Source organism: Sabethes cyaneus, chromosome 3, assembly GCF_943734655.1.
Source record: "Sabethes cyaneus chromosome 3, idSabCyanKW18_F2, whole genome shotgun sequence".
Classification (NCBI taxonomy): domain Eukaryota; kingdom Metazoa; phylum Arthropoda; class Insecta; order Diptera; family Culicidae; genus Sabethes; species Sabethes cyaneus.
This window is the reverse complement of record NC_071355.1, coordinates 139785504-139798954: the sequence shown is the minus strand read 5'-3', so window position 1 is coordinate 139798954 and position 13451 is coordinate 139785504. Positions and strand designations below refer to the sequence as shown.

The 13451-nt window shown below is 38.4% G+C and overlaps 1 protein-coding gene across 2 annotated transcripts in view; it reads left to right on the top strand.

Moving 5' to 3' along the window:
- Positions 1–13451, top strand: part of LOC128744006 (protein outspread) — a 374096-nt gene that overhangs the window by 301825 nt on the left and 58820 nt on the right. For both annotated transcript variants that reach the window (XM_053840742.1, XM_053840741.1), the window contains exons 4-6: positions 3554–3742; positions 3808–3871; positions 4662–4889. In XM_053840742.1, coding sequence (XP_053696717.1) covers positions 3554–3742; positions 3808–3871; positions 4662–4889 — 481 coding nt within the window. The remainder of the gene's footprint in view (positions 1–3553; positions 3743–3807; positions 3872–4661; positions 4890–13451) is intronic.

Sequence of the window (13451 nt, the reverse complement as noted above, 5' to 3'; positions counted from 1 at the left end):
CATACTGGCTAATTTGGTATTTGAGTTTGCGTATAGTTTGAACGTTTTTAATGTATCGGGACCATAAGTGTTTGCAATTTGTTTGTAGAAACCATTATTTGTGTTGCTAGCCATTTTGCGATTATTGGGAGTTTTTCGACTGTGATGATAATAGGTTGGAGAATTGGCTGTTCAGTCTTTAAATTTAGTGGACGATTTGTTTTATTTACGCCAACGTTTCGATCTTTAGTTTAGATCTTCTTCAGGGCTTCTACAATATGTCTTTAATTAGTTATTTGTGATCTATCTTGTAATTTGTGATATGACTTACAAAGTTTAAACCGTCTTTGTCTAGTAACATTTAGCCTATAGTGTTGTCTGTCTTTGAGTTTGGATGTATAATGGTCTGGTAAATATTGTATAGTCATGAATATTGTAGTAATTGATATTATGTAAACTCACTCGTTTGTCTATAATGTCTAAAATATGTTAATTGTGTCACAAGTTCACTCATTTGTAGCTGTTTTTGATCACGATATTTTAACTCTTGGTTTGATTTTTCCTATTGTATTGCCTATTCGCTGTTTTTATTCTGTTTGTGTCTAGCGTTAATCATTTATGTACGTGCTAATTTGTGTTTGTCTGTGTGAGAGGTTTATAATTTTTGTGTTTTAGTGTGTTCAGTATTGCTGTGTAACATATATTTATTCCTTCCGTGTCGGTGCGTTTGTTGATGTTATCTGTCGTCATGATGTGGCAAACTTCCAATATGGGTAGTCGTGTTGGTTTGTTGCTTTGATCTAGTATTGTTGCTTGTTCTAGATTGAATCGGTGGTTGGTGTTTACGCAGTGTGTAATCATCGCTGTTTTTTCCTTCACTTGTGCTAGACAACAAAATATACAAATCAATACCATATATAAACGAATTAACACCAAAGATAACAAAACTAATTGAAAAGACTAGTGAATATACAAATATCAAAATAGCACATTATAACAACTACACAATCGACTGGATTTACCGTACCACAAAAGGAAAACAGGATAAATTACAAAAACACAATATAATATACGGCATTAACTGCCAAGAGTGTAAAGCTATGTACGTTGGACTCACAACCAACAGACTAAAAACGAGATTATCTGGACACAAATCAGATACAAACAAATTAGACAAAATAACACAGATACAGGATCAAACCACAAGAGAAATACAACTAGCACAAGTGAAGGAAAAAACAGCGATGATTACACACTGCGTAAACACCAACCACCGATTCAATCTAGAACAAGCAACAATACTAGATCAAAGCAACAAACCAACACGACTACCCATATTGGAAGTTTGCCACATCATGACGACAGATAACATCAACAAACGCACCGACACGGAAGGAATAAATATATGTTACACAGCAATACTGAACACACTAAAACACAAAAATTATAAACCTCTCACACAGACAAACACAAATTAGCACGTACATAAATGATTAACGCTAGACACAAACAGAATAAAAACAGCGAATAGGCAATACAATAGGAAAAATCAAACCAAGAGTTAAAATATCGTGATCAAAAACAGCTACAAATGAGTGAACTTGTGACACAATTAACATATTTTAGACATTATAGACAAACGAGTGAGTTTACATAATATCAATTACTACAATATTCATGACTATACAATATTTACCAGACCATTATACATCCAAACTCAAAGACAGACAACACTATAGGCTAAATGTTACTAGACAAAGACGGTTTAAACTTTGTAAGTCATATCACAAATTACAAGATAGATCACAAATAACTAATTAAAGACATATTGTAGAAGCCCTGAAGAAGATCTAAACTAAAGATCGAAACGTTGGCGTAAATAAAACAAATCGTCCACTAAATTTAAAGACTGAACAGCCAATTCTCCAACCTATTATCATCACAGTCGAAAAACTCCCAATTCATCACTATATTTTCACTTTTTCGCCGTCGGTTTTTTATTAATTTTTTTCAGCCGTTTCAGTCGTCAAATCACTCGCGAAACTTAACTTAAGGCACAAAAATTTTTATTTACCACCCGAACAGTTATTTAGCTAGATATTGTAATCATTTTACCTAAATTGTTCACTTGAATTGATAGGAAAAACTTCACTTCGTTCGTCACAACTGCGACCGTCGTTGTTGTACGTTGCCAAGGGAACGGACGTTTATATGGAGTGATGCCAACATAAACATTTGAGCATGAAATTGACCAATTATTTTCGCTATTAAATTAAAGGTCGTACAGTGTCGATAATATACTTATAAAATTCACTGATAATAAAATTCACCGTAAACAACATTTTATGTGAAGAATTACTGTCGGATCTAGTTCAACAGCAAAAATAGATACGCGATTCTACGTTTCATAATTGTTCATAACAGTTATATTACCTACTACTAGCAACTCTATTCTCAACAATACGATAGTGGCAACAAGTGCTGAAATGAATATGAATATGAATATATGGTACTACCACCTGCCTTAGCAGAACATCCGTTCATAGCAATGAGCCTATCATGTCAAAAAGAGTTGAACATATTCAACGATTGGTCATGCTTCCCAACTCTTGTATGAAGGGCCAAAAGGGAATTGGTCGATAAGCAACATCACTTACACGTACCAGGGATTTAGAGAATCTCCTTCCAAGGGCTGAGTCACCTGAGTCAATCGTTGAATAAACCGTCTTAATGCAGAATGACTCCAGCAGGTAGGGAGAAGAGCCCGCTCATTATCCACGATGTGTTGTTAATCGGGCCAAGATTAACCCTAGAAAGTTGACTGTTTCACTCTCCCTAGGCCCACCGCTTCAAACAAGTGCTCTGATGGTCCCTCCCTCTTCCCGATTCTAGTTTATTTATGAAATGTGGTATAATTGCGTAAAAATAGAACAATCTTACCAGCAGTCCTTCGAATGGAATAGAGTTGCGTCCTTTTAGTTTCCATAAACGCTTCTAATAATTAATTTGATTTTTCTTCTGGTATCCAATATCCATGTGTAGTATTAACACTCGTATTGGCCAAAGTTTTCACTATAAAGCAGTAAATGCTTCATAAGCTAAAACGAAAAAAATAATTAAAATAACTTATATTATGCTTACCAGATCGTGTGGCTCCACCTTCTGCCCAAAACCTCGATTATGAGATCAGGCAGCCGGTAACCACACAGTATCGCACCTCCTAGCTTGGCTACTCAATAGAGCATTACCGGGAATGGCCACGTGGAGGCGCTAGGTAGGGGCTTGGGATAGCTAGAGCTATATTGGACGCTCCTCATTTGCCTTCCCCATTTCATCCCCAGTGGCAACAAGTGCTGAAATCAGTAAAAAAGCAACTGGACTCTGACGACCTTCACCTTAAGATAACCTTGAACAACGGATTCTGCTACTGGTACTGGGTGCCATACCTAATACCAGGCCATTTTGAGTTAACCTTCTGTGAGTGATGTCGACGAGATTCAACTCTAATCTACCTACTCCGACATATTCCACAATTAATCAACATTAAGTAACCTCCTGTTTTTAACTGTTTCAGCCCGAAACAATTCCACAAGCCATAATCGACATGACCAAGGTGCTAGAAGTAACCACCGCTGAAGATGTCACCAGTCATCCAAATTCTATTGCCATTACCGCACCGGAGCGGGTTACGTTCGTCAAGGGCACCTGTCCAGAGGAGAGCAAATGGTGGTTCAATGTGTTGTCCGCGTTCCCGAAGTCTAAGGTAAGTTAACAGTGGTTATGACTTTTTCCTAATAATAAATTCTTTTTGTGTTTACTTATTATCAGGGCCGTCACAAAAGAAATGCTACATTTCCTGGGGGACAGGCGACTACTATTTTGCAGTCACAACGTGAGTATTAAAAATCTTCTTAAACTGTAGATTTCATTCTTTATGAAAAATAATTTAGCCCTATCTGGGAGGTTTTTCGAAAATCCCAAGTTGTTCGTTAAAAAAGGTAGCTCGATTGTGACAAAACAATTGAAACTAACAAGTTTTAATATATGAAAATATGTTTTGCGTTTTGTTATAAATAATATTGTACAGATAATTTCCTAAATATTTTCAAATCAATATGCATTTTAATTTTAATTTCAAATTAATATGCAACTAAAAACCTAAAGTTGAATTTTTAGCATCATAAAATATGCAATAAAATAAAAGTAGGTACGTAGTAAACCCAAGACGACCAAGAAAAAAAAATTGAGGTTGGTTCCGTTGACTCCGGTTCCGGAGTAGTCAATTTACTCTTTCAGAAACTGATGACTGTTGGTCTAAAATTGGAAATAAATTAAGGTTCCCCAGCGTGTACCATCCTGGGCACGTCAATGCTTAGAGTTTTCTTGTTCACATCGTGTCAGCCTTTCATATAATCAACACATCTCTTCGCTTGTAAAGAATTCATTCACAATTTTTCAGTATTGTAAATAACGTAAAAAAGTAAAGTAAATTTCAATTGAATTTACCGCTAGAATAAAAATGTGAATGCCAATAGTAATTGCATTTCCTTTGCTTCTCCTGTTCCTTCATTTTATCACTGCGGCAATTGGAAAAAACACATCGGTACCATTCATCCGTCGGAATTCGATTGCATCGCGGGACGCTGGACAATTTCTTGGTGTAATGATACAAATCGCAATAGCTCCATCAACCGGACGGAACCGACATAATTCGTACCACAAAGATTTGCTACCTTCCTCACCCGTCGGTAATTTGGTGGATGCACTGACGGCACCCTGCTCGTGGAGTTCCGCAGCAACAATTGCCTCTGACGAGAACAATTTGAGTGCAAATAATGAGAATAGCAGCATTACAACCACTTGCAGTACCAACAACAACAGCAATGGTAGCTGCATCAACAATGCCAAAGGTAAGTGAAAAGATAATTTTTTATGTGATCACCCAATTGTGTTGATCGAGACTCAATAATTGAAAAATATTAGACAGCAAATACAATAGCGAGGAGATTAGCATTTTTGATGACGATGGTTCAATATGGGCAAAACAATATTATGCACATTTCAGTACAACAATTAGACGCATTAAGTTGCATTCTTGAAGGTGTAGCTGTAGATGTCTCTCTTTATAATCTGCCATGGTGGTCTTGTGAACTTCTTGAGACTACGGAATATATCATCAAACAACTCATTGTACAAGAACATTCAGTTTTACGATCTGCTTGGAGTTTCGCGGTTCCAATGGTTTCAAGGTTGAACGGGATTGTGCGGTTCGGCAATGCTAACGTTTAGATCCGCCACGTGTTAAACAACGTCCAATGAATTCATACATTCACTTCTGGCCGTGCCTGTCAGTACCTAAATGAGTAAAGATTGCCTGGTGTTATGTTCGCATGCATCTACAGCATAAAACGGTTTAGCTCTTACAGCTCCCAAACGGTGCATAGTTGAGTGCACTGAGCATAAACAAGCAAATCAATTATCGTTCATTAAGAGATGTTATGTTTAGTTTCGATGAACAAAATGAAACGAAAATTTAGCAATTTACGAATAACGACTATATGACGATGACGTTTTATCATGTAGAAAGCTGAGTTTCTAATGGATGTAAAATATGTCATGCTTGGGTTGATAGTAGAAGTTAAAAATCTATAAACCGACATAGCTTTGAGAAACAAACCCTCGAAAACAAACTTAAATCTGCTAGGAAGCCAACCGGGAGAAGAAACCTTGTAGAACTTGATTCTCAGGATTGGTTTGCTTGCATATCCGATTACTGGGAGTGCTGCTATCGCCCCCTTTCTGAATTATCTAAGCTTCAATTAACTAAATCAAATAACATTGAACGTTACACTTCGCCGTTGCACAATGGATTTGCAAGTAATTCATAGCCTCTAGTTATCTGTACAGGATGTGAATAAATATATCGTTAAGCAGAATTACACATTGATTGCAACGTTAACTCGAATACTCTAGAATCTGTAACAATAAATTTATTATTTATATCTATTATGTTATTTACATCTGTTTTATATCATTTAACCCATTCCATATGGAGACGAACCATCTTTTTCAACATTATTACACATTAACAGAAAGCACCTTCAGCACAAATCATTGTTTGAAAATCATAGCGACGACGTAGTCAGTCTCAATGCGGCTAGTAATCTATAAGAATTAAACTTAGTACTTTAACATTTTTTTTGCTGAGTTTAGTATCGGAAGTCGCAAATCACCTGTACTAGCAGTTAATTGTTAATTGTTTTACTAAAGTCGTGAGCCATTACAATTATACATTCGCCTGATTCAGTCACTGGCCCGTGCTAAATATAACAAACAACGTTTTTACAAATAATTACCCATCGAAGCTAATAAATGAACGCTGACTGAGAAATTATGTACGCTGAACCGTTGTTAAACAAGGGGAAAACAAGCAATAACAAACGCACAAATGAAAAACAACATTTAACACAAAAATACGGAGGCAGCAGAAAAACAATAATTATTGACCTTCTCGAGCATCATTATTTATAAATTTTTCACATCTCGCAGCTCGTTCACTATTTCACCCTTTTGGAGCGGCAGCAAATACCTGCAGCAGACGAAATATGCTGCACTGGAGCCCGCGGTCCGCATCCATGGGGCTGGCTGTTTTGAGAGCTACCATTCCGACGAGCAGAAGATGCAATCGATTCCACTTTCATCAGTGTTGTTGTTTTTTAAATACCAACCGCATTCATTGTAAATGTTTTCATTTTCATTTCGTAAACTTCTGCGCTTCTTATTCGCCGCCCGACTCTATGAGAGAAGTAAAGCAGCAGGATCTAAAAGCAAGGCGTGATCTAGATTTAAAAAATCAGAAATAAAACAGTGAGTTAAAGGTAGTCAAAATAAGATTTTTAATTTGATATGGATTGAGAATTAGATTGGATATCCGAATTAAGATTATTTATGAGTAACCGTCCAGTTAGCTTCGAGGTACGATGCTGATCTAACAAGCCAGTCGTCGTATGTTCGATTCTCGGCTAGACGATGCTTGCTAGATAGAGTCAGTAGGATCGTTACACTGACCCCGTAATTTTCCTGTACTCTAACGGCCGGCTGCTAAGTCTGTCGATAAAGAAGGGTAATGTCTAATGACGGTTTAAGCCCACGGCTTTGCTTTTTTATGAGTAATCCTTGCTGAAACGGGGCCACTACCAATAAGAGGTCTTCAAGTACTGAAACTTGTATAATTGATTTGAAACGGTTAAGAAATGAGAGCTCCGCTTTCCAACATCTTTGAACGATGGACCCCGCGAATGGACCGCCTGTCAAGTAAGTTTACGCGGGAAGATGTCCTTAAACTCGTGTAAGACCTGTTGATGAGGTAGACGTTTTCCACCATCAACTCTCCTGGTAGTTTATCCTCGAAGGATGCTGGAAATAGTAAGCGTCTCTCCACCATGCTTAAGGGCTCCTTTGATGGCCCGTCCTTACTGGTGGTTTTGTTTTTATTCAGGTTACCAATCTCCTGCTGGATGTCGTGGAGCCTTATCAACACTTACGGTCATAATCCACCTGCTGACAGTTCTTCCGTCTCAAAATTCTAGGCATGCCACTCCGACTCCTTCTCCCTGATTCCCAAAACCTGGTAAGATTAACTGCTGCCACGTGATAATCGTTAAAAATTAGCTATAAAGTACAGTGAATTGTCATAACAGAGTACTTTAGGACGGTGCCAATTAGTTTATTGCGTTCACAGCTCTCGACTAAAATGTTCGGCACTTCTTGTAAATAATACAAATCTTCCATATATCTCGCCACAAAGTATAGTTTTAGATCTTCAGCGTAAACGAGTTCACAGTCAACATCGAACAAAATCGCTACAACACTGAAAAAGATTGTTAATAACCGTGATCATAAGTTGCTTCTTTGGGGTTCTCCACATATATTATCAAACGGTGAGGAAATCCCCATTCACAACTTTACGTTCAATCAATTGATCATGCAATCGAGCTATCTGAGGTCCCAAGACCCAAGACAACATAGTTTATGCAAAAATATGCGATGGTCAATTCTATCAAAGCCAGCTTTATGGTCAGTATATACTACGTCCAGCTGGTCTTTCAATAAAATAGTAAATGAATTTGAATAAAAATGTAAATGTAATTCAATAAATTTGTAGTACCGGTCTTACTTATGTATACACGTCCACCGGTTCACCAGAACAAAGGGATGAAGTTAGTTTTCTCCACAGTCGACGTTTACCTGCCACCAGGCGACGTCCGCATAGTAGCCTTGGGCTTAAACGTCTTTCTAAGACTTGATCCTTCTATATCGGCAGACTTCACAGCCGGCTATTAGAGTATAGGACAGTTACGGGGCGAGGTCCGCATCAACAGTCCGAATAACGTTAGCTAGACTATGCCGCCATGGGCCTCGGGGTGTACCTCTTCTGCGCTATTTTTGTGGATTCTAGTCTAGTGCATTGTTGGAGATTTCGTCGCGGATCTCCTCAAGATATGCCTGATCCACCTCCACTTAACCTCCCGTATCACTGTTTCTATCAGGCGTTGGTGACAGACGCTGATGGAGTTCCGAATTGACGTTCCAAGTGAGAGGTCACCGAACCCAAATGATGCATCATAGGCAATGGTTTACGAAGACGTGCAGTTTTCGCGTTGTCTCCAGTGACACTCACCACCTACACGCACATACAATAGAACAGATTATAATTGAAAATTTGTATTTTGGTCAATTACTTACTTTTTCGGCGACAATCCGCTTAGAATCTCGGCCGAGTGCAGGTCTCGTCTTCAAGCTACTCGATTTTAGGCTGTCACTCTCGTTAACAGCGCTCATCCAACGAGTACGGAGTCTGCCTCGAAGTCGACGGCCTCTGTTGGGTTCTCTGTTGAATATTGTTTTTGCTGGTGTGTCATCCGGTATCCTTGCTTTGTGGCCAGCCCATTGTTGCCTGCCGCGTTTTATTTGCTTCACAATATCGGCATCTTTGTATACTTGGTAAATTTCGTGGTTTATGCGCCTGCGCCACACTACATCTTCTAATATGCCGCCGAGAATTGATCACATGATCTTACGCTTAAAAACACCAAGAGTTCTTCGGTCACATTTTTTCAGCATCAACGCTTCGTGGCCGTAGAGTACCACCGAGAGAATTATCACCTTATAGAACACGACTTTCGCACGGAGTCGCTATCCGCCGTTACTTCACGGCTCACAGTGTTGTCACATGTTACTAACGAACAAAGGTAAACAAATTCGTCGACCGCTTCAAAAGTATCACCATCTACCACCACCGCAGTTCAAACACCCAAAGGGCTACCACGCCAAAACCACTACCAGTCAAAATATACTTCATTTTGGCAGGGTTTATGGCAAGCCCTATCCTCGCAGCTGTCCTTTTTCGTTCGCCTAGGTCCAAACCGATTATTCCGTTGGGGTTCATTTCTATAACTGTTCGTAACAGTTTATTAAGCATACTGCCTCACTAGGACTGCGATGCCTAGTCTCGCAGACAGGTCTGCCGTTTCAAAAGTCAGCCACCGGCTCCGGATCAGTCGCTGTTACACACCGCCCCTAACCTGAGATACCTGGTAAAGATCCACTGTGTAGTGGGATGCCGCTCCTAACCTGGAGACAGGCGCTCACGGCTAGCATGGCTATACGTTTTGCCAACACTCAGCATGGGTGTCTCGTTTCCTATCGGTATAGTTTCCACTAGGGTCGGTTACCCGATCTTCGCTAAGATTTCGTAAATCCACAAAAGTACGCCTTCCCGACAGGGTTGCCACATGCACAGATTATTCTGTGTTTAACAGATATTTGAAAGAAATCGCCTGTACAGAATCTGTATGAATAGAATACAGATTTTCGCCAAATTACACAGATTAAACAGATTTTTGAGCTTTTACATGAGAGTGAAAGAGACGGAAATAGTCAGCATAATGACTCTCTATCTCTTTCACTCTCATTGTTTCGCATTGGACAGATTTTTGCACAGATATTTTTCCTCGCCGTACAGATTGTCAGATTTTTCCAACAAAAAACACAGAATTATATGTGGCATCCCTGCTTTCCGATCCCTGTGCTTACATAAATATTGATACCATCATCTGGTGTTTTCTGACCGGTATCCGGAGGTTATTTGGAGTTCGGATGTTCCTCGAGGCAGCAACATGGGACCTCTTCTTTTTTTAGAGTTTTCAACAATATTGTTTTGCTGCTTGGAATTAGACGTAAGCTGACGTATGCTGATGACTTGAAACTATATTCGATAGTTCGTTGCATAGTTGAGTGTATCGGGCTACAAAGCCTCTAGGATGTGTTTGTTGGTTGGTAAGAAAAAATGGCTTGTTATCAGCATCGTGAAACATGAAGTGCAGTGATGGTAAAAACTCAAAATCTCAAAACTCATAAAAAATCAAAGCCAACTGTGAATCATGTCAGCTTGATCCTATGCAGAAAAATATGCACAAAACTCAAACATATTTCTTCCCGCTTGATCACATTCTGCTTTGCTTCAATTGTTTAACAGCATGGGCATTCTCTCGTGCGATACGTAGCTGTGAGTGAGCGTGAGGGAATGAATCTCTAAATAAATCGCAAAGTTAAACTAAAACGCACATTTAAATTACACTCAAGTACTTTTTTTACACGGTTTGTTTTTTCTAATATTGAGAACGGGGCTATTTAGGGACCATTCATTTATTTCTCAATACGTTTGGGAGAGGCCCGACATTCGTCACGTATTTTATAAATGGTCCCTAAATTGCACCGTTCTTGAGTAATCGAAAAAAACAAACCGTGTAAAAAAGACTCGAGTGTACATGTTTATCTAATTCTCATTAGGCCTGTTACTTTCTAGTTAAAAAAATATCGGTTCCCACGAAGGAAAATGTAGATTCCGCCAATATGTTTGCCATCTTAATTCATTAATGTGGGCTGCGTTTTTCGCTGCTGATGTTTTCTCTGACGGTAGATTCTCTTTTGCTCTCTGGTTCGTTGCATAAAATGCCAGCTGTGGACGAATTAAGCAAAATGCTCACAGCTGAATTTGGTTCACATCGCATAGCAACAGAGACATCGCGTATAATAGCGAGAGAAATTCATATGTGAGTTTCGCGCTTGTGATCAAGGTTATAATTTCATGTGCTTGAAATCTCATTGAGTTTTTTGCTGCTATGAATTTTTCAACACTGATGAAGTGGTGACATTTCACCGCATCGCCAGTCCGGTTATTTTCAACTACCAAATAGGTGAACATGTACTCCCAAAGAGTCAATCAAGTCAATGACCTTGTGGTATTGCTTGACACCAAACTCATCTACTACTTATATTGTACCACTGCAATATCGAAAGCTTCCCGACAGCTCGGTTTCATCGCTAAAATTGCACGTGACTTCAGTGATCCTCAGTGCTTGAAATAATATTCGTTAGTGCGCCCGCTGATTGAAAGCGTTTGCTTCGCTTGCTTGATTGAAACGGTGACTTCGAAAACAAAGTTGCCTAGCAGTAACTTGCCCTGCTCTAAAACATAATTATTTTTGACAGTTCGATGGTTATACTTCTAGACAATGAGTTTCGAATAAAATAAATTTATAACCTAAGGAACTCGAAAAATGAGTGTACAGAGTATTTACACTTCAAATGCACGAAACAACAGGAGAAATTCAAACCACGTTTTTTTTCTGAAAATCGGCAAAAAAATGTTTTTCGATTTTCTTTGTCATTTGGTATGTTTTTGCATTAAAAATAATAACTTATATATCAATTGATTTGGTTTTTACTATTAAACTTTACTTAAAAATGCATAAAACGCTTAATTGCCCCTCTCCCCCCTCTTCCCCTTCAGTTACCTAGCATCAAAAAGACAAAAACTTTATAAAATATTTCTAATGGCCTAAACACCAAAAATTCATTCATTTTCAATCCGAGTTGAATAAAAATTCGCTATTACAGAAACATATTTTCTTTTTCACATTTTTAACCTTCATTGAATAAAACAACAACCCATCTATCAAAGTATGAAATGGTTCGTTTGAGCACAATAACTGCTAATCTGTCAAATTGTGACTAAAAGTTGAAAAATTTCACGAAATAGCTCACAGCCTAAACAGCATATTATGGACCGATTTTAAGTCATCTACTCCCGACTGTGCGCTGAAGTTTGCCGCAGTCGTGACTTGCTCATTGGCGTGTTTACCTAGAGCTCTCTTCTTTACTGCTCTAAAATTATTTAATCGTCAATTGAAATATCACTATTATTTCCATTGATTAATTGAATATCTTCGATCGCGATGGCCGTAACGACTGCAGCGGCGAAGACGATCGTCCGTTGTGATCGGGTGTGGCTGCAGTTTAATTTCCCGATTCCACTTCGTATTCGATCCAATCGAGCGCAATTTAAATTAATTTAAGTTTGACTTTTGCAGCTCAGCCTTTCTATGTTTACTGCCAGCTGGTAGCACCTACCGAGTGTTATGGAACGGTCTATGGATGCCGGAATGCGATTTCCTCACAGAATACGTGTACCTCTTGTACTTGGCTCGTTCTTGGTCGTCGAACTAACGAAGAGTGAATGGTATTAATTAATTATTTGTCATGTATTAACAGCATCGATTTACAAATTAGTTGCTGTTTCTGGGCAGCGGTTTCTGGCGGAGGTCAATAATAATTGCGCCCATCAATTCGTTGTCGAGGAATGCTCAAATTTATTACGTGCGCTAACATTTCGTTTTAACGGTACAATTCAACTAACGAATGTGGTGATCAACATTGTCACAAACACATATTTCTATATTATATTAAATTGTTTATAAGATTGGTACTCTTCTTACATATTTTCAATCATTGAATCATTTTAAACAATAAAACAGAGAATGGTTTGTTAAAATATTTACGTGATTTTTCTACTTAAAATTATGTTTAAGTTCATGGTTTTCATGAAATTCAATCATTAGTCATTTTTACTTCGTTTTGTCTGAACTTTAGTGAGAACTATTTAGTAATAGGTATAGCGGGTTTATTAGATAAGGCCCGATTCAAATAGACCAGCCCTTTCCCAGAATTTTTAATATGTTTTAATATGCAATCGGGTGTTTTCTGCCATCGAAAGTGTTCCCAATCCATAAAAAAGATTCGAAGCAGAACGTAACTAGGGTACGGGTGGCTATTTCCAGCCCATTAAGCGGTAGCTTGAACAATATTCAGGAATTACGTTGAAACTATATTTATTCGAGACAAGATTTTCATACCAGTTGATAGAATATTATTTACTGAATATCAGCGTGTATTTTGATTTTAATGAAACGCTACTGAATTTGAGTTATAGTCGCGAGAAATGATGAAGTCGCTGCGGCTAAATTGAGCCCATTTTCTATAGTGGAGTCTGGGTTTTTTAAATCCGACGGGCCGAAATAGGCTGCACAAGGATTAGATGCTTTGCAAAATCAGATCAAAGTAGCGCCGAT